The sequence below is a fragment of the Neophocaena asiaeorientalis genome, unplaced genomic scaffold (assembly GCF_003031525.2).
Source record: "Neophocaena asiaeorientalis asiaeorientalis breed wild unplaced genomic scaffold, Neophocaena_asiaeorientalis_V1.1 scaffold400, whole genome shotgun sequence".
Taxonomy (NCBI): Eukaryota; Metazoa; Chordata; class Mammalia; order Artiodactyla; family Phocoenidae; genus Neophocaena; species Neophocaena asiaeorientalis.
Window position 1 is genome coordinate 1,438,013 of NW_020175089.1, and position 22,403 is coordinate 1,460,415.

Below are 22,403 nucleotides of genomic sequence, written 5' to 3' on the forward strand. Positions count from 1 at the left end.
ATATATATATATATATATAACTGAATCATTTTGCTGTACAGCAGAAATTCACACAACATTGTAAATCAACTATACTTCAATTAAAAATATACTGATTAAAAAAAACTTAGCTTTTCAGAGATGCCTTCCCTGAGCACCTACACAGTCACCACCACCCCCAGTCCCAGCTCTTCCCAGTGCTCTCCAGCACATCTGACTTACGATGCAAATAAGGCCGTTGTGTATTACGTAGAAGAACGCCTGACACTTAGTAGGTGCTCAGTAAAACTGTGCTGGATAAATGAATGAATAACAGGATGCACATGCATATAGTACATAGACCCAACCATCACTTACTGCTCTGTGGGTAAAAGGACACCTGCAAAGAAATTGTACTAGAACATTCATAAGGCAACCGCAGGTGGGGTAGTTCCCAGCCATGTGAATACTCAGAGCAGTTTACTCCCACAAACCAATCCTCACTAAATGTCAACTGATTAAGGAAACCCCACCCTCTAGGCTCACCAACTTGTGTGGACTTTCTATTGACAAAGTGACACTCCTCACAGATGAATTTCTGGTACTACAAGAGAATTAGGATGGCTTCTGATGCTGGAGAGCAACCAGTCAGTCTCCAGAAAGTCCAGGTACAGAAGTTTCATAAAGAAGACTGCAATGGAAAACAATAAACACTCACGCTTCCAATATGGAAAGCACTGATCTACACATCTTCTGTTAATTCATGTACTCCTCACAGCAACCTATCGAGGAAGTGTTATCAGTATCCTCTTTTTATATCTGTGAAAACTGAGGTACAAATGGATTAAGTCACACAGCTCACAAGTTAATGAGCTGAGATTCAAGCCCAAGCAGAGGGATTTCAGAGTCTGTACTATTAACTGCCAACCTATACTGCAAAGGAAGCAACCTAAATCAGTTTTTCTCCTACACAACAAAAAGAGAACATAACTCATGAGCAAATAAAATGATAAATATGTGGGAAGCTAACTCCAAGTTTATTTTCCCCAAACTTGAATCGGAAGCTGACCTCTTAAGCAAAAGTTACGCTTGCACTTAATTACATGCATATAATGAAATATAAGAAGCCTATACAGAATCGTAAAAGTAGCATATTATCTCCTGTTATTTGTGAAACGTTGCACCACGTACTAATCTATTAGAATAAAATCAGATCCATTAACAATAGAAGAAGTGGACTCCTATTTGCTGCATCAATGTTGGCTCTACACTGTCATCAATAGATGGCCAGTTTAGCAAAAGTAACACTTGCTCTTCCTAATGACAGGCTTGTTGACTATGTGAAACTGCCCATGTTTGACCATTTTTGACCTACAATTATGGCAATTTCATATGGCTCAGCTTACGAGATTCAGGGCTCCTTTGTTTTTCTGCTTAGAATCAGTCATTTCTATTCATGTATTTTATGTCTATAAAAAGTCAGAGATTAAAGGCTGCCTTGATTATGTACCTAGCTTACCCTTTTAATATAATATGTTTTTCCAGGTCAGAAAGCAGAATAATGCCTACTGCATAGGCTACTTCTTACTGATGTACTGATTTGTTTTCCTAAGAAGTTCTAAGCAATTACATTCTTTTATCTTGCCCAGACCTTGCAAGACTAAAAATTTAAATATGATTTAAAATAAATTTGTAAGTGGCATTATTTCCTGTTCCAATTTTCCCACTTACATTTGAGTGAAACTGTGATATACTGCAAAGTTATACTTTCAAATGCTTCCCCTTTCTTACCTCTGGTTTTTAAGAGTTTATTACATATGTTCTTTAAATATCCAACCAGAGCTACTTTAGGCTTTGAGATATGCCAATTTTTCCTCAGAATGAGTATGATTTTCTATTTATCCAAGGCGGATAAAATAATGTATTGATCTGAGCAGGCCTCCCTAGCTAGAGTTCAGATACAACAAGAAGAGCACATCATAGGCACTCAAAAGTAACGGGCACACAGGGATCCCAGGGAATCTGGGTGCAACACTGGTTGACATTGCCCAGTAGAGGGACTAATTCAGTTTCCCTCTAACTGCCTCAGGCCGTCCTGATTGAGACCTTAACGCCATTCTTTTAATATAAGAAGCCTTGCTAAAAGCTGCCAGAGACACAAAGAGAAATCAAACATGGCTCCTGTTTTCAAAAACACAGAGAACTGGATCTCATTTTCCAAGGCCAACCTGGCAAGTGGGTCCATCAAGCTTGTCCAGATCCTTGGTTTAGGTGACAAAGTGTCTTTTCCTGCTCAGCCTTCCATTCCTCACATCCACTGATGTAGGTCACATGCCCCATGTCCTCTCTGACTTCAGGCATCTAGTTGACGTACTAATTATTTGACAGCCTCCCAATCTACACTCATTTACGAGGACATCTGCAACCTGGGACACTGGCATTCCTTGGGGATCCCAACTTTTTAATCAAATTGAGTTAAAAAAATAAAAAGATTTAAAATATGAACCAAAAGTACCTGAACACCTGCCATAGTTCAAATTCTCTCTCTCTCTCACACACACACATACACACACACACACACACTATATATGTATATATATATATATTATATATATATATATTATATATATATTCTAAATGTACTAAAGTTTCTACTAAAGGTCGCTAGCAAGTGTGGAGCATTTACTCTGTGTGCTGTACCAAGTGTTTCAGATGTGTGATCTCATTTAATCCTCACAAGATTCCTATGAAAGAGATATATTATTCCCATATCAGAGAAGAGGAAACGGAAGCTCAGAGTGGTTAAATGGCTTCCTCAGAGACACAGAGTGCTGAGCTGGGTTTCAAACCCAGGGAGTTGGATTTCAGACTCCATGATCTTACACAGGGTATCTTACAAAAGAACAATTACGGAGGTCGTGGACTAATTCTATAAAATACAAATAAAGAGATGGCAATAAACTGAATGTTTTAACCTCAGTGTCTCCCAGCTCAATATACATTTGCTAGATAATGGCCTTTCTTCCCTTTCACTGCCGCTCTGTTGGTTCTGTCGGATATAAATGCGCTGATGCCTGCATCTTCCCAGAGCACACTCAGCTTAAAAAAAGATGAGCTCAGAGTAAGGACTGATCCCTTCCCATGCTTCACTGACAAAACCTACCAAACTCTCCCTTGGTCAAACTCATGTGTTTTTCATCCCAGAAAAATGCATGTTGTGGCCCAGGAGAGAAGAAGAGATCTAGAAAGATTTCTACCTCTCTACTATGGAAAATCCCCCACGATCATTTTCCAGAAGTAAAGAATCCTGAGGTTTAATTTCCACTTCCCCAGTGTTCTTATAGATTTTGAATTATTTCCATGTTCCCAACACAGGAATACTTAAAAAAAAAAAAAAAAAAAAAAGGGCTATATTAGGCACAGAAAAATCACTTCAAAATCATTTAGGGAGAGGAAAAAATAGCACAGAAAGCTGCGAGATTTATTTATTTTATTTATTTTTTGCGGTACGCGGGCCGCTCACTGTTGTGGCCTATCCCATTGCGGAGCACAGGCTCCTGACGCGCAGGCTCAGCAGCCATGGCTCACAGGCCTAGCCGCTCCGTGGCATGTGGGATCTTCCTGGACCGGGGCACAAACCCGTGTCCCCTGCATCGGCAGGCAGACTCTCAACCACTGTGCCACCAGGGAAGCCCCTATTTTTTTAATTTATCCTTTTTATGTTTTTTCTACTTTCCATTCATTTATTCTTCATATTATTTTTTTAACATCTTTATTGGAGTATAATTGCTTTACAATGCTGTGTTAGTCTCTGCTGCATAACAAAGTGAATCAGCTATATGTATACATATATCTCCATATCCCCTCCCTCTTGCATCTCCCTCCCACCCTCCCTATCCCACCCCTCTAGGTGGTCACAAAGCACGGAGCTGATCTCCCTGTGCTATGCAGCTGCTTCCCACTAGCTATCTATTTTACATTTGGTAGTGTATATATGTCCATGCCACTCTCTCACTTCATCCCAGCTTACCCTTCCCCCTCCCCATGTCCTCAAGTCTATTCTCTACGTTTGCGTAAAGTAGATGTGGCACATATATAAAATGGAATATTACTCAGCCATAAAGAGAAACAAAATTGAGTTATTTGTAGTGAAGTGGATGGACCTAGAGTCTGTCATACAGAGTGAAATAAGTCAGAAAGAGAAAAACAAATACTGTATGCTAACACATATATATGGAATCAAAAAAAAATGGTTCTGAAGAACCTAGGGGCAGGACAGGAATAAAAACTGAGAGATTTATAACAGCAAACTCATACCCTTGAAGACTAATTAAGAGTTCCCTCTCTTGTTGCAATTGCCCACTCCCAGCCTCATTCCTCAATACACTTAAAAACACTGTTTTTAAGAGCCGTTGCTAGCAGGGTACTGCCCAGGTGCATCCTGGGTTGGAATATGGCTCCACTTCCCCCTCACCTCACAGGGATCCTTTCTTCTCTGAACATCAATGGAGGACCCAAAGTCTAGGGTATGAAGAGAGAACCCTACCTCACAGCAGTATAAGGCTCAAATGCTGCATGTATGTGGTTAACACAATTGCCTGGCTAGGGTATTTAGCACTGCCTTGATATTTCAGGAAGCTTTGGAAGCCATTGGTCAGTTCTTCCCCATTGAGACATTTCACTATAATGAAGAGAGTCTCCTATGATTTGAGGAAACAATTCCTTTTCTGTATTTGATTGCAAAAATGGCCACAAATCATTCCATTATGTGTATCCAGGCCTCTTTGCAGAACTTGATATAAAGATCTGGCATCTATTTCCTCACCCTATGAATGATCTGGTTTTGCACATAAAATGGGGCAGAAGTGCCAATATGGCAATTTTGACTCTAGGGCCTTGAAACTTCCATTCTGTCTCAGAACCCACCACAAGAACAAGCTGGAGGATGAGGGACCACCTGGACCAGATCCGAGCCATCCCAGCCATCCCAGATGCAGCCTCAGACATGAGAGGCCAGCCATGATCAGCAGAGCCTCACACCCATCCACCAGCTACCTACAGATGCCAGAGGAGCCCGGCTGAACAAGAAAAAGGGTCTGCCTGAGCCCACACCAGACTGTCAGCCACACAGGAGTGACTGAAATAAATGGTTGTTGTTCTAAGGCACTAAGTCTGGGGGTGGTTTGCTGCACAACAGAAGGTGACTGATATATTTATTCTGTAAATAACTACAAGAGATAATTAAGGGAGGAGGAGAATGATAAAGGGAAAATCTCTCTTAATGGACAAAATTTAATAAGGAATGATCAAACATTGCTTTTCCTTTTGTAAAGTGGGTTTATTTACCATATGTTCAACCACACCACTATATAATAACACAACCTGAATTAATCATTAATATTAGAAAATTTTACTTTTTTGGGAAATGATGGTGTGATATAGTGGAAGGAATGTATGTTGGTAATTAAGAGATGTGCATTTTAACTTGGGTTCTTTTACCAGCTAGCTATGTAATTGTGCCAGACCCCAGTCCCTGTCCCTCGATTACAAGAGAGAAAAATGAAGGGATCAGATGTGATAACTTAATTAAGGCCTGGTCCAATTCTAAAATGAAAGATTTTATGCCATTTTTGTCTGAAACATTAGCATTTTTTACCGCTACATTTCTTTGATTTCTGTGATGGAATAAAACACTGCATTTAACCCTCCAACTAAGAGTCATTATCTTCATGGTACCTAGCACAACATCCCATCTGAAACTGGCTTAGACAATGAAGGAGACTGATTAGCTCATGGATTTGAAATGGTCTGATCTATATCTCAAATGACATCACTGAGGATCTGGTCCTTCACTGGTTTGTCTTCTGAAGGGTTAGCTTACCTGTTAGGCTCCCAAAGTGGTATCCAGAGCACCTGAACATCTTCATCCATGGGAACAAAATAACAAAGTCAGGTCCATACAACATCCTTGCAGGACATGATCCAGCAAGAGAGAGAAAGGTTCTTTCTCTATAAATTCAGGGAAACTTTTGCTTTGCACTGGCTCTGACTAGACCATTTCTGACCCAATCTCTATGCAGTGACATCCAACAGAACTTTCTGTTAGTGATGGAAATGTTCTTTAACTGTACCTGTCCACAGATGACTACAGAGCACTTGAAATGTGGCTACTGTGGCTGAGGAAACGCATTTCTTATTTTAATTACAATTTAAATGTAAAACGCAACATGCATCTAGTGGCCACCATATGGGACAGTGAAGCTCTCTAATGGGGAAAGGTCAGGTTATAGTAGCTGGCTAAACTAGTCAGTGCCCATTGCCTTGAACTGGGGACGCAGTTAATGCCATTCATTCCACAAAGGGAAGTTGTTCTGCCTGGTGTCCCAGAGCCCACCATTTTTATTTCCCATAGATTAATGGCCCAACTCAACATGAAATCCTTTGCCAAGGAGTCATATTGATAAATCTAACCTAGCACAATGCTGTGTGAAAGTCACTTTGGAATAATAGCCTTTTAAAGCTGAGAGTGACCTCAAGGCTCACACACTTCAAATCCATATCTCACAAAGAAAATGGGCTTGGGGTATCAATTGCTTTGCTTCTGGCAGTTATGAGCAGGGCCTGAATTTGCTGACCTTCAGCCATTTTCCACTGTAAAATCAGTCTTTACGCCACAGCAACCAACAGGCCTATTGTGACAGAACTGACTACATTCCACAGGAAGCTTCGTAATCATTAGCTTATTGAAACTTCCAGTAAAGGATGTTGCCAAAGACGCCTGATACTCTACGCTCAAAAGTCTAAATGAGTCTAAGTGATCATGTCAATGAGGCAGGCAGGCTGGCCTGGTGGGGACAGTGGTCGACCGGATCCCACATGCCCTGACTGCAGGTGGCCAAATGTGGCCATGGGGGTACTGGTGACCAGTGTTGCCAGGCCTTTTGATTTTCTGAGAAATCCAGATTTGCATATTAACTCCCCAGATTCTTTAAATGCTGGCCTTTACATTTTAATATGTTAAGCAGGCCAAGTAAGATCTGTCTGCCGGGCTTCCCTGGTGGTGCAGTGGTTGATGAGAGTCCGCCTGCCGATGCAGGGGACGCGGGTTCGTGCCCCAGTCCGGGAGGATCCCACATGTCACGGAGCGGCTGGGCCCGTGAGCCATGGCCGCTGAGCCTGCACGTCCGGAGCCTGTGCTCCGCAATGGGAGAGGCCACAACAGTGAGAGGCCCGCGTACTGCCAAAAAAAAAAAAAAAAAAAAAAAAGATCTGTCTGCCTCTGAATGGGTTCAGCCACCTGTTTGCGCCTGTGGTAGAGATTTATAAAGTCTGACCTGAAAATTAAGGCCTTCAGAGTAGTCGCTGCTGCTTGTGCCCATGTGTTCCTACGCATGCCCACTGACAACTTCTAACCACAACTATGAGTGCTTTCTTGAAGCCTGCTTTCTTGAAGCCTGGGGCCCGTTGATCTGGAGGCCCCTTGGCCATGGAGAGGGGCTGACAAAGTGCTGAGGACATAACAGCCCAGGGAAGAGCTGTCCTCAAACACTGACAGGCGGGAACTGATAGGTAAATATCACAGCTCTCTCGCTGTGGTGTGTGCCACAAGGTCCCCCAGGGCTCCCCAGTGGGTTGAAGCTTCAGTTGCCCAGAGTGTAACCCATTTGATAATTCAACCATTATGGGCTGTCTTCCCTTGCCTGTCTCACTTCCCCACTGTTCTGTCCATGCTTCATGAGGTCACCTTCCAAATCAAGTACTTGAGCTTGAATCATTGTCTTGGGATCAGCTTCTGGGAGAACTCACCCTACAAACACCATAAAGCTGAAGTCGTTTTAGAACTTTGTTTTTAACATCTTTATTGGAGTATAATTGCTTTACAATGGTGTGTTAGTTTCTGCTTTATAACAGTGTTCATTGCAGCTCTATTTACAGTAGCCAGGACATGGGTTTTTTGTTTTGTTTTGTTTATGGAAGTATAGTTGATTTATAATGTTGCGCTAGTTTCAGGTATACAGCAAAGTGATAAATTTATACATATTTAACTTTTTTTCAGATTCTTTTTCCTTATAGCTTATTACAACATATTGAGTATAGTTTCCTGTGCCATACAGTAGGTCTTTGTTGGTTATCTATTTTATATATAGTAATGTGTATATGTTCATCTGTTTGTTTCATTTTTAATTTTTCCCTCTAGTCATGAACTCTGTCAGGGCTACAATAGATGAAAATTTCACAACCTAAAATCCCACCTCTTCTGATCATCTAATGTCTCAATACTCACAATGTAGTGCTGAAACTGCTGGCCTCTTGCATAAGGAAGCCAGGCTATAGAAACACATGCTCAACTAAAAATAGAATCCATTATGTATATCAGCACAGCCCTTAGTTTCTTAGCATAGCAACTAGTTCTGCCCCATAAAACTTTTTATTGAGGCATTCACTTCAAACAGGTGCATTGTTCACCATGTAAAACACTAAAGAGAAATCTCATGCAAAATCATTCCCATCACAATCCACATAGAAGACAGAAGTGAAAACCAAGAATTCTTAAGGGAGAAACACACATTTTACCACTCAAATGTATCACACAGAAGTGATTGTATCACAAGCTTCCTGTCACACCTGTATATGACCTGGCTCTCTCTGGTTTCCCTGCTGGGCTTATGTATCAATAAAGTAAGGATTCCTACAAATTAATAAGAAGTGACATGATGCCATAATTTACCAAGATGATATCTGCTTTTGTATCTACAATACAAATTTAAGATATGAAATAATTATATAAAATCATTTTTAAAACCACATTTGCTATTCAAAAGTGCAACTAATTTAATGAAATATGGAATTCAAACAGTAACTTGGTCTACTAGGGGATCTATAAAACATAAACATAAGGTTAATAAACAGGGCTTGAGTGCTGAGGACATGTTCAGTAAAAATAAAACAAATAGCTAGTACCTGGAACATTTGGGGAATGGAAAATTAAATGAATCTTAATCAACTGAATATAATAAAAATATCTATTTTGATTCAATCTTGGATACTGAGAATCTTTCTAAAAAATGCTAGTAATTTCCTGCCTTCCTAAGTGCAGTATAGGGAATATTATTCAATCATAGCTAAATAATTCAGAGTCTTGTAGGGCCTCTGGGTGCTCAAGCTAAGTCTGACTTCTGATAGAAATGAGGCCACGGACAGGAAAGGTAGAGTGAGCACAACCCCTCAGGATGTTCACTGAATTGATTTGTGATGTCAGCTTGCTTCCTCTCAGTGTTCACCTTGGCTGCACATTAGAATCAAATGAGGAGCTTTCCAAAACAAAAAAAAAAAAGAAAATCCAATGTCCTGACTGCACCCTAGAGCAATTAACTCAAACTCTCTGGGGCTGGGGCCCAGGCATCAGCACTCTTTGAAGCTCCCCCAGTGATTTCAGTGTTTCCATGTGCAGCCCAAGTTGAGAATCACTTCATATTTTTTGCCTTTTCCATGCACATGCAGTATGCCTACTGAGGTTTATTTTCAGACAAATCTATGAGAAAAAAAGCTCAGAGAGACACTTAACTTGACAGATTAAACAGGGTCTTTAAAAAGCAAGAAGTTAAGAGCCAGGACACAGAGCCAGATTGCCTGGGTTGTATTCCTGCCTCAATTCACAAACTGTATGACCAAGGTCATTACTCAAGCTCTGTGTGCACGTCAATGTCCTCATCTGGAAATGGGGGTGATAATAGCCCTAGCCTCACAGGTTCATGGAAATGATTGAGTGTGTGTGTGTGCGTGTGTGTGTGTGTGTGAGCATGCACATGTACATATGTATCAGAGCAGTGTCTGGCATGCAGAAAACACCATATATGTGATTGCTATTATTGGTGATTATGATAACAATGATAAAAAAATTAAAAGAAATGTGCATAAACACTACCATATATAAAATAGATAACTAATAAGAACCTGCTGTATAGCGCAGGGAACTCTACTCAATACTCTGTAATGGCCTAGATGCAAAAAGCATCTTAAAAATAAAAAAAAAGGGCTTCCCTGGTGGCACAGTGGTTGAGAGTCCACCTGCCGATGCAGGGGACACGGGTTCGTGCCCCAGTCCAGGAGGATCCCACATGCCATGGAGCAGCTGGGCCCGTGAGCCATGGCCACTGAGCCTGAGCGTCCGGAGACTGTGCTCCGCAATGGGAGAGGCCACAACAGTGAGAGGCCCGCGTACCGCCAAAAAAAAAAAAAAGAGTGGATATATGTATATGTATAACTGATTCACCTTGTGGTACACCTGAAAATAACACAACATTGTAAATCAACTATACTCCAATAAAAATTTTAAAAAATAAAATATTGAATTAGTGCAAACTGAATTAGTGCATATAAAAAAACACCTTAAAATATGTGACACCAATTACTTAATAAATCGATTGCTCTTTTTCTTAACATCTTTATTGGAGTATAATTGCTTTACAATGGTGTGTTAGCTTCTGCTATATAACACAGTGAATCAGCTATACTTATACATATATCCCCGTATCTCCTCCCTCTTGCATCTCCCTCCCATTCTCCCTATCCCACCCCTCTAGGTGGTCACAAAGCACCGAGCTGATCTCCCTGTGCTATGCCACTGCTTCCCACTAGCTATCTCTATTTTACATTTGGTAGTGTATATATGTCCATGCTACTCTCTCACTTCGTCCCAGCTTACCCTTCCCCCTCCCCAAGTCCTCAAGTCCATTCTCTATGTCTGCGTCTTTATTCTTGTCTGGCCCCTAGGTTTGTCAGAAGCTTTTTTTAGATTCCATATATATGTGTTTGCATATAGTATTTGTTTTTCTATTTCTGACTTACTTCACTCTGTATGATACTCTAGGTCCATCCTCCTAACTATAAATAACTCAATTTCATTTCTTTTTATGGCTGAGTAATATTCCATTGTATATATGTGCCACATCTTCTTTATCCATTCATCTGTCGAAGGACACTTAGGTTGCTTCCATTTCCTGGCTATTGTAAACAGAGCTGCAATGAACATTGTGCTAATATGACTTTTTTTGAATTATGGTTTCCTAAGGGTATATGCCCAGTAGTGGGATTGCTGGGTCATACAGTAGTTCTATTTGTAGTTTTTTAAGGAACCTCCATACCGTTCTCCATAGTGCCTGTATCAATTTACATACCCACCAACAGTGCAAGAGGGTTCCCTTTTCTCCACACCCTCTCCACCATTTATTGTTTGTAGATTTTTTGATGATGGCCATTCAGACTACTGGTGTGAGGTGATACCTCATTGTAGTTTTCACTTGCATTTCTCTAATGATTAGTGATGTTGAGCATGCTTTCATGTGTTTGTTGGCAATCTGTATATCTTCTTTGGAGAAATGTCTATTTAGGTCTTCTGCCCATTTTTGGATTGGGTTGTTTTTTGATATTGAGTTGCATGAGCTGCTTGTAAATTTTGGAGATTAATCCTTTGTCAGTTGCTTCATTTGCAAATATTTTTCCCATTCTGAGGGTTGCCTTTTTTGTCTTGTTTATGTTCTCCTTTGATGTGCAAAAGCTTTTAAGTTGCATTTGTTTACTTTTGTTTTTATTTCCATTTCTCTAGGAAGTGGGTCAAAAAGGATCTTGCTGTGATTTATGTCATAGAGTGTTCTGCCTATGTTTTCCTCTAAGAGTTTTATAGTGTCTGGCCTTACATTTAGGTCTTTAATCCATTTTGAGTTTATTTTTGTGTATGGTGTTAGGGAGTGTTCTAATTTCATTCTTTTACATGTAGCTGTCCAGTCTTCCCAGCACCACTTATTGAAGAGGCTGTCTTTTCTCCATTGTATATTCCTGCCTCCTTTATCAAAAATAAGGTGACCATATGTGCATGGGTTTATCTCTGGGCTTTCTATCCTGTTCCATTGATCTATCTTTCTGTTTTTGTGCCAGTACCATACTGTCTTGATTACTATAGCTTTGTAGTAGAGTCTGAAGTCTGCGAGCCTGATTCCTCCAGCCCTGTTTTTCTTTCTTAAGACTTTTTTGGCTATTCAGGGTCTTTTGTGTTTCCATACAAATTGTGAAATTTTTTGTTCTAGTTCTGTGAAAAATGCCATTGGTAGTTTGATAGGGATTGCGTTGAATCTGTAGATTGCTTTGGGTAGTAGAGTCATTTTCACAATGTTGATTCTTCCAATCTAAGAACATTGTATATCTCTCCATCTGTTTGTATCATCTTTAATTTCTTTCATCAGTGTCTTATAGTTTTCTGCATACAGGTCTTTTGTCTCCTTAGGTAGGTTTATTCCTAGATATTTTATTCTTTTTGTTGCAATGGTAAATGGGAGTGTTTTCTTGATTTCACTTTCAGATTTTTCATCATTAGTGTATAGGAATGCCAGAGATTTCTGTGCATTAATTTTGTATCCTGCTACTTTACCAAATTCATTGATTAGCTCTAGTAGTTTTCTGGTAGCATCTTTAGGATTCTCTATGTATAGTATCATGTCATCTGCAAACAGTGACAGCTTTACTTCTTCTTTTACAATTTGGATTCCTTTTATTTCTTTTTCTTCTCTGACTGTTGTGGCTAAAACTTCCAAAACTATGTTGAATAATAGTGGTGAGAGTGTACAACCTTGTCTTATTCCTGATCTTAGAGGAAATGGTTTCAGTTTTTCACCATTGAAAACGATATTGGCTGTGGGTTTGTCATATAGTTTAAAGTTTATGTTTTTCCCTCTTAAAACTATTTAAATGAAACAAATGAAGATAAAATGTGAAAAATGGAAAATAATTATATTTTTAAGTCTATTTTTATTTTGGTAAATGCTTAAATGACTCAACTGTAAGTCTCCATTTATGTTACCAGAAGGAAAAAAGAGGCTTGTCCTGCTATTAAATATAGAAAGAGTTTGACAAGGACCCCATCAGTAGGATCACACAATTTTGAATTGGCAAGAAAAGCAACTAGAGGTCAAACAAATATACTCACTCTATCTATAACATCTATAATTCAAGTAAAGGAGCAAGACATTGGGTCAATACCAATATATTTGGGAATTCTACTCACAACACGCGCAAGTGGGTTTTCCAGATAACAAGAAATAAAATTATGAACAACATACAAAATGTATTTCCTCTACACATTCCTTTAATCCAGCATCTCAAACTAATTTTGTATCAAAAGGTACAAATATCCCATTATAATACCTTCATAGCATAGAAAGCATCCAATTTAATTTCTACTACAAGACTAGGAAGAGCTAAATATAAGCAACTCATAAAACTGAGGCATAATTTTGTAATTAAATTATATTAGGAGTAATAAACTCTGGTTACAATGTATTCACACAAGCAATGTTGTTGTTATTTGCCTGATGAAGTGCTATGATGGAGACATGAAAATCAGGTTAATGCACTCACACCCTAGAAATGATTCCAAAGAAAGAACAATGATGCCATTTCATAATAATCAGCTTGATTTTAAAATGCATTTACTAAAAAACCATGATTCACAACCTTGTAAAAATTTCCATTCTAATAACATGTTTTCTTCTATTGCATCTGCATAGGCTAAGCAATCATATTAGCTGTCCTACAGTAGCTAGAGTTCATGGAGGCAAAAGTTATGGGACTCAAGGCAGTGAAAAGAAGGAAGTGTTGATAATAAATAAAACTTAATCTGGAAGTAGAATTGATGAGAAGAAGTTTGTTCCTCAACAATCTAACAGACCACTGACTAAATTATTCTCACAAACACTGAACGTTTAATCTCTAAGGGTCTGATCAGTGTGGAGGAAAAGGAGCTCCTCGTGCCAATATAGCAGTGAAAATCCAATCCCAAAGTGATTATCTTAGGAAAAAAGATACAGACAACCATGGCGGAGCCCAATTCCTCTTGTGAATAATAGCATTTTCTCCTATCCAAGACTTTTAAATCATCTTAAAGCTTATTTCATAAGATGCTTCCGATTCCCGAGGGTCAAAAACCTTTCACCTATGATGCAGTATTTATTAGCAAATTATCCTTAGTGGGAAGGTCTTCTCAACAATAAATCCCTTCTTTTGCCTTGCACAGTTCTGTTCCCAAAACATTACAAAATACATAAATAAACATCTTGTTTGCCCAAACAGACCTAAGTTTCGATGCTTTAGATCAAAAGACCACAGCAGAGTCTAAACAGAAAACAAGTCACTATTACCTTGAAGAAGAAGAAAAACTCTTTTAAAATATATGTAAATAGATGGTCACTTGGCTTTCAAAACAGCACATTTGTGGTCCCTAACAATTAGTTAGGGACTAACTGTTTAGTCAGAGACTAACTGTCCATTATATACCAATAATAGAAGCCACCACAGTGAACCTTGAGGGCATTATGCCAAGTGAAATAAAGCCAGAGAGAGAGGGGCAAATATGACACGGTATCACTTACATGTGAAACCTTCAGAAAGGGGTGAGGTGTCAGACTCATAGCAACAGAGAGCAGAAAAGTGGTTGCCAGAGGCTGGGGTGCCAGGGAACTAGGGAGAGGTTGGTCAAAGGCTATAAACTTTCAACTATAAAATGAATAAGGGCTGAGAATCTAATGCATAGTATGGTGACTACAGCTGACAACACTGTATTATATAAATGAAATTTGCTAAGAGAGTAGAACCTATATATTCTCACACATACACAAAAATAAGAAAAATAAGTGAGGTAGGTGATGGATGTGCTAATTAACTAGATGGGGGGATCCTTTCACAATGGATATGTACATCAAATCAGATGTACACTTTAACTATCTTAAATTTTGTCAATCATACCTCAGGAATGCTGACATTTTAAAATTTAATTTAAAAGTTAAACTAATTTGAAAATTATTTTTTTTTAAAAAAGCCACCACAAAGAGTGAGTTTACAAAGTGCCAGGCATTGTGCTACACGCATGCATCATGTTTATGAGCAACTCTGAGAAAGTTACACCCCATCTTGCAGATGAGGAAACGGAGGCTTAAATGGTTGAAGAGATTCACCAGACATGACTCATGGAGTACAAGGCAGAGCAGAAACTCCAACCCACATCTGTCTGACTTCAAGTTCTGGCCTCCCAAATCAGGACTCTTTTAAGAAAAAGAAAAGAAAACCTCCCTGGCTTAAAGTATATGCCTAACAGTTTCCAGTACCTCTTACTAAGGAATCTTTTTAATGCCCTTAACTATGGGGTATCTATATTAAGTTGTTACGTACAAAGCATCCATGTTAAGCAGTTGCTAAACAAGGATTCTAGTAAAATGAGTTTATTTTAGAGGTGGTTCCAGGATACATGGGTAATCGAGACAGGAAGGGAAGGAAGCCCAAATAGGGTGTGTTTTCAAGCCAGTTACCACTGAGGGTAAATGGGCTTATTAACCCTGGAGGGCACTAGAGGAAAACAGAAAGCTAGCACCTTCGAGTTATCCCATCCAAGAAGTGAGGGAGCTGTGGTATTTGCCCATCAAACTTCTTTGGTTGAGTGGGTGTTAATTCAGGCAGTGACATGAGCTCCAGAGGCCAGAAAAATCAAAGGAATGCAAATGCTGGCCACTGGGGTCCAACTCTCAGCCTCAGGAGTAGTAAGGACGTGGGTTTAGATTTTGGGCCATGTCTGCTCTATTAATTTCTTTATGTGAAGGAAATTCATGGAGGGTGAAAGAAAAGACTTAGTCCATAGTTGCTGCTGGTTTGTTGGCAATGAGTGGTACACCACTGCAGGCCAAGCAATGATCCCAGCCCTCCAAGAGTGATACTCACATGCTGTTTTCTAAGGTAACTCAGTTGTTGTTTCAGGGTTTGGGGGAAACTGCCAAATAAAAGTGAATAGAGTTGATCTTCTTAATTTATAATCACATCACTGCACTCAATTGACTGTTGAGTGTCTTACCCCATTCACCATAGACAAGAAAGTCCAAAATTGATGTTTCTGGGATATACTAGGGAAGTGTGTGTGAAAGAGGAAGCGCCATTGTTAAATGATGATTAATGAAATCCGTGGTGCCTGGTGGTTCTTTTGGAGGCCAGACTATTTTTTTAACATGATATTTCTAGATTTTCTTAGAGGTTTATGAGGCATCATTTTAAATGTTTTTGAATTCTGGACTTTTATGCTGAAAACGTCACTGTGTCTTATGTAAATATTTAATTTTTAAACTTTGCTTTTGAACGCTGTATAGAAATTTAAGGCTACCATAAGAGAATGCGGTCTATAGTTGTCTTTAATAGAAGCTTAATCATTGCTCTACAAGGATCCCAAATAGTTGTCTCGTGCAAAATCATAGGCCAGAAAAAGATGGCATATGGTGCAGATGGTGGAGCCCTCCTCTAGTCCTGGGTCCCTAGAAATGGCTGGATATGCAGGTGTAAATATATGTCTATCATCTAGGATCATGGGTACACAGAAAGGATTGTACTTGTTCAATCAGAAAGAATGGAAGAAAAAAGATAAATGGAATAAAAAGTAGGAAATGACATCCCAGAAACCCACAGACATTAAAACATAGGAGTAGATCTGGGCCACCCAAACAGGCGGTGAAGGTATTAGCACTAGGAATGAAATGGGAGCATCAACTCAGGTCAACCCACCATCACAGATCCCACCTCCCACACCCTCCACTCTCAGCCAGAAGAAAGCTACAGAAGAGATGGTGCTATCAGAGCTGGCTCCAACAAGAAAGAATGAGGAGCCACCCACAGACAAGACTAATCATTTGAAGAAATTAAATTTAGAACCAAACTTCACATCAGTGTTCAAAATACATTATATGATTGCTATGGCCTGAATGTTTGTGTCCCTACCCCCCAGGCCAAATTCATATGTTGAACACCTAATGCCCAAGGATGGTATTAGAAGATGGGGCCTTTGGGAGGTGATTAGGTCCTGAGGGCAGAGTCCTCCTGAATGGGATTAGCATCCTTATAAAAGAGGCTCCAGAGAGATCCTTAGCCCCTTCCACCACATGAGGACACCAGAAGTCTGCAACCCAGAAGAGGGTTCTCACTGGACCATGCTGATACCCTGGTCTTGGAATTCCAGCCTCCTGAACTGTGAGAAATAAATATCTGTCATTTATAAACTACCCTTTCTATGGTATTTTGTTAGAGCAGCCCAAATGGACTAAGACAACTATACATGAATTAAAAATCTAAACTAATAATAATGATGGCTATGAGGATGACGAATAAGAAAGGCTTTAAATAAAGCAAAATAAAGAAAAAAGGTTGAAATGTGAATACATCAAATTTGAGACTGTCGAGTCATCTTTTGTCATGCATAAGTTAAAAGTTAAGAAATTCAAAAGACAAGCCACAGACAGGAAGAAAATATTTGCAACATCCCTAACAGCTAAAGGATTAACATCCAGAATACCTGGACAACTCTCAACACAAGGCAAGGAAATTCAGTAGGTAACTCCTGTAAGAGAAAACAGAAATTGTCCACAAATGTAAGAAAATGTACACAGCTCAGTAGCAAATCAGGCAATAGCAAATTAGAGCAGAGATACAATGCTTGCAACAGATTGACAAAAATTAAAATGTTTCTTAATAGTGTTGGTGGGGATGGAGGAAACAGTTCCTCTCACACAAGACTGGCAAAGTTATAAAATGACACAACTATTAACTAAAATTTAGGATATATATAGCCTTCAATCAGCAATTGTACTTCTCAAAATTTACCTCAGGGACGCCTGACCCATATACTCAGAGAGGGATACACAAGGCTGACTATTACTCTATAGTTCAGGATTGTTTTCTGTGGACTAGAAACAGACAGCTACCAAGAGTCCATCAATGAGAATTTTTTATTGTTAAATGAAATTTGCTCACCCATTCTATGGGATACGTAGAGCAATTTAAAAGAATAAAGTGCATTCACATGTACTTACACAAAAAGTTCTGTAAGACATATTGTAAAGTGAAAAGCCAGTTTGTGGAACTGTAAAAATAATATGATGTTATTTAGGGTACAAATGGATATAAATGAAACAAACTGAAATATTTCCATAGTTAATGTATGCACAAATTCATTAAAAGGAGACCTGGAAAGATACCATGAAGCTGTTACGAGCAATTGACTTTGGAAGAGACTAGGATTGGGTCAATGGTGGGATGGAGTCAAAGGCATCAATACTGCTTTACTCTCTTACAAAAAGAACCTATTAGTGGATTATCCACAAAATAAAAAATAAATAATATCTGTAACAAAAAAGATAAAGTAGTAGGAGTCCTTCCTTTAAAATGTGTTTTTCCTCCTCTTCCTTGTTAATTTAATTATATGTTCCTCTTTCCCCTCCTGCAAGCTCCTGTTTTAGGGATACAAGGAAGAGCTTACTGAACTATATTGAATTTCTTGGATCTAGTAGTGAGTAGTTTTATTTTTACACCAACCTTGGCACAGAAGCAGGGCATCAGCTTACTATGTTTCATGTTCTAGCAGGATAGGTTTTTGTTATTAGCCTTTTACACTGACCCTTTTTTCTTCTTTAGCTCCCATACAGATTCTTCTTGCAGTTCGCATGGTTTTCACAGCCAACACTTCCTGTGTTGGTTTCTGGTCCTGATATGGCAGAGCTCCAAAGTAAAGTCATAGTGTAATGCAGGCAACCTCTTCCATACTCAGGCTGTACAGGAGCCCCTTCTCACTCATGATTACAAATAAACTGATCTTCTTTACATAACACACACTGACATAAGAAAAACAACCATGCTTAAAATAGTCATATTCAGAAACTCATTCTTGCTAATTACAGTCAATAAGATTTACAGAGCCAACAATAAAAGGGAAAGAATGATTAAAATAAGCCCAGAGCTGGTACAAAGTATGAACATTTATCCCTTAAGATGATGTTCATATTTATCTGCTCCCAACCAACCCCAAACATTCTTTCAATGTTTCATCAGAGCACATTTCTGCTACATAAAAATTACCTGCCTGCTCTGGTTTTTAAGTTCTTAAATCATCTGGGCTGTCTGTCTTCTTTGCCACCTATCATTTCTATGGTGACAAATCAAAGGAGGGGTTACAGAAGGAAGCATGTCAATGTTCACAGAGAGTGAAACCAGTGGCTTGAAATCAGTGGTGCATGGTACAATGTGGCCATGACAGGAGAGAAGACATGGATGAGAAACTGTCAAACGTGAGGATTCTCCTCCAGGGCTATAAAGAGAAAGATCTTTTAACAATATTCTTTACCAAGAGCTTCTTAAGCCACTCAGCTCGCCTCTGAGCAGAGTAGGCTTCAAGGGATCGCTAATCAAAGGGCTTCAGCACAGGCTTCATGGACCAAGGAGAAACATGGACAAAGACAAAGGAAGAAGCTCCAGGGAGAAGAGAGGCACATCACCCAGATACCAACACAAGCTTCCAAACAGGGGTGGGGAGGGAATCAGGGGATAAACTTAAAAGTATCACATTTTTTCTTTGAGTCGTAACCCCTGTAGTACATGTGATAGATTCATATCAACAAGACTGATTGTCAGAAAAAATATCTTAAAGAAACTGGGCCTCTAAGCATCATCTGACTGCAACATTAGGCCCATCCCTTCAAATGATTTTATGCAAAAACATGGACTTAAAGCTTGTGTGCCCTCCCCACTCACTTGTGGGTACCATCTCTGCTTACGTACATTTATGCTCCTAATATATCACTTACAGGAGTCTACCTCTTAGAAGTGGATTCATCACTCGTTCTGACTCCAGGACTAGGCTTAAAGCCAGAAGAAAATGACAAACTTAGAATCATGGAAAGTTTAATTTTTTTCTTAAATCGTCTCATCTTTTAGATACTGATATATGATCATTAACTAAAAAAATAAACCTCAAAATTCTGATACATGACTGACCGTTGACTTAAAAAGTGAAAAATGAAATTCCCATCTCTTGGCTAGAACTGGAAGATTAATGTCCATGAAAAGAAAAGTAATAAAGAGACAGAAGTATTGCTACCACAGTATTTGTTTAAGTTGGTCATAAACAGCATTACAACCAAGAGAAAGTGGTTAGTATTAAAAAACTGAGAATTTTCTACATTTGAAAATAAGCATGAGTTAAAATATTGGGTTCACAGGACAACAGAGGTACATCAAAAAGCCTCTGGTCCTAAACAGTTTCTCTTTCTTAAGCAATGAAATATTTATGATTGGTCTTAAAGGGGAGCTTAACTGAGTTGCTATGAATTATTTAAAAACCCCCAAATACCTTCTGTTGCTTTTATAGAAGCTTGATTTACAAGTTGAAAAATCAAACTGACAGTCTAGTCTCTTGTACAAATACCCAACATTTAAAAATGCTCTAGGCATTATAAATATATCTTTCATGAATATAGCTTCAACAGTTCTAAAAATAGCCTTTAGGAGAAAAAAATAAAAAACCTCTTTCAAGCCATTGTTTTATACATAACAGCAGGAAACCAAACAGAATGTCAAAGCCAAAGTGATTAACACACCCAGTAATAAACATGAACAGTTAGTATGAAATCTTACTCAAATACGGTTTTTGACGTTAGCTCGGGGTGACGTTAGCTCGGGGTCTATGATTTAGCCCCATGTCTGTGGCCAGAGATGATTACAGGGCACCCATATTCAGAAAGTAACTCCAGGACCACAAAGCTAAAATCTGCCTTTTGGATGACGTGTTAACAGACCCATTCAGGAGTGGCCCTGGGAGCCAGATATTACTGTCTAGCACCCTAAGAGTTTCCCCAGGCTCTACTCTGACCCCAAATATGCCACTGCACAGAGCAGTTTCCATACCACTACTCACTGGTGAAGTCCAGGTTGCCCCCAATGGCCGAAAGCTAAGCTGACAAACACCAGTAACCTTGGATATAGAGAACTAACACCAGAACATGAAAAAGCACCTCACAGTTTGATGCCAGGTATTTTATTGGTTTCAGTATGGATTTAGCACTCTCAATAAAGCCTGTCCCATCTTTCCAAATATCAGAACCTATAGGACCAAAATATTCTGTGGTCTGTGGCATTGTATGTTCAAGTGCAACATCAAGCGTATGTTCAAGTGTATGTTCCATCGTCTACGGAAATAATAACCTACTTTTTATGAATATTCTGACCTAACTGCCCGTTAAACTCCAAATATATCTTATGATCTGCAGACAGTCTAGTTTTTAATAATTCAATATGGAATCATCTCAATTGGTTTCATAATAAATGAGATTCTAAATTCATGGTATGGTGGACAGAAAGCTAAAATGGGAAGAAATTCCTGAAAAAGTGAAGGTATAGTCTAAAGGGATCTTATTCCTGATTTTCTAACAAAAAACAAATTATCAAGGCCAAATTCCTGCTGAGGCTGGGAGAACACTTAATAAGCAGCAAAGGGGAGAAGGAAGAGAAAGGGAAAGCCACAGTTACAGTCATCAGGGTCAAAAATGACTTTCTCATCATGTTTCTTCATTTTTTATGGGTAGAGTTGGGGGGAGACTTAACAGCAGTAATACTGGCTAACTTCCCTCTACAACAAATGTAATTCACAGTTCCATGTTCTTACCCTGAAAAATGCCAATTGTTCTAGGATTTAGCACATCTAATATTTCAGACCTTGGAAAATCCCAAGACATTTCTATCTAAGATATTATTTTTAAGTAGAATCTTTAAATAAATTACAGAGTCATCCATGAAACGGATAGAAAGCTAAATACTTCGCAAATCAGCAACTAACTGGAAAATGTAAGAAAGACATATCTCACTTCTTACCTTGTTTTGATCTGTCCAGTAAAAGAAAAATCCCTGAGGGTCGGTCCTCAAAATAATTGGAGTGACAATAGTGGAGTCCTAGAAATGTAAGAAAATACATGTATATCAACATATGCCACTATAGAAAGCCTTACCTGTGAATTACTTAACAAGTTATAATTGTTAAGTTTCTCCAAGATCATCAATTATTAGTAAAACTAATAAAAAATTAAACATGATATCTTTAACATCATAGGATTGCTAATTACATAACTGAGGTACTTTACTAACAATTAGAATATTGGGACATTACTTATAAAGGAAAAGGCCAGTGATGCATGTATTTATTGATTAAGGCAAGTTTTTAAAGGCACTGGCATGTTTTCTAACAAAAAGCTATATTTGGTTTTCCAAATAATAACACTAAACATCATTACATATTTTATATGATTAAAGTTAATTAAAATCCATGCTTCAGGATATTATTTTAAATTACATTTGCTCTATAAAATGATTTTTAATTGTACTGAAGACAGTAAACACAGCATTTAGGTATTGCTGTTTCCAAGGTAACAGTAAATAAGGTCATCTTCTATACATTCGGAAGGCTATACACAAAACTGTTATAAATTTAAATTTCACACAATAAAATAAAACATCATAGACAGTCTTCTTAGTTTAAAGCATGCATATTATAAAGCAAAAACTGCCTGTATTGTAATTACAATATTAAACATTTCTAAAATATG

At 38.7% G+C, this 22,403-nt stretch overlaps 1 protein-coding gene across 1 annotated transcript in view; it reads right to left on the reverse strand.

Moving 5' to 3' along the window:
* The window catches only part of PLCB1 (phospholipase C beta 1), a 680,716-nt gene that overhangs the window by 641,031 nt on the left and 17,282 nt on the right, over positions 1-22,403 (reverse strand). Inside the window, exon 2 of the mRNA XM_024764260.1 lies at positions 21,676-21,753. Within this exon, the coding sequence (XP_024620028.1) occupies positions 21,676-21,753 (78 nt within the window). The remainder of the gene's footprint in view (positions 1-21,675; positions 21,754-22,403) is intronic.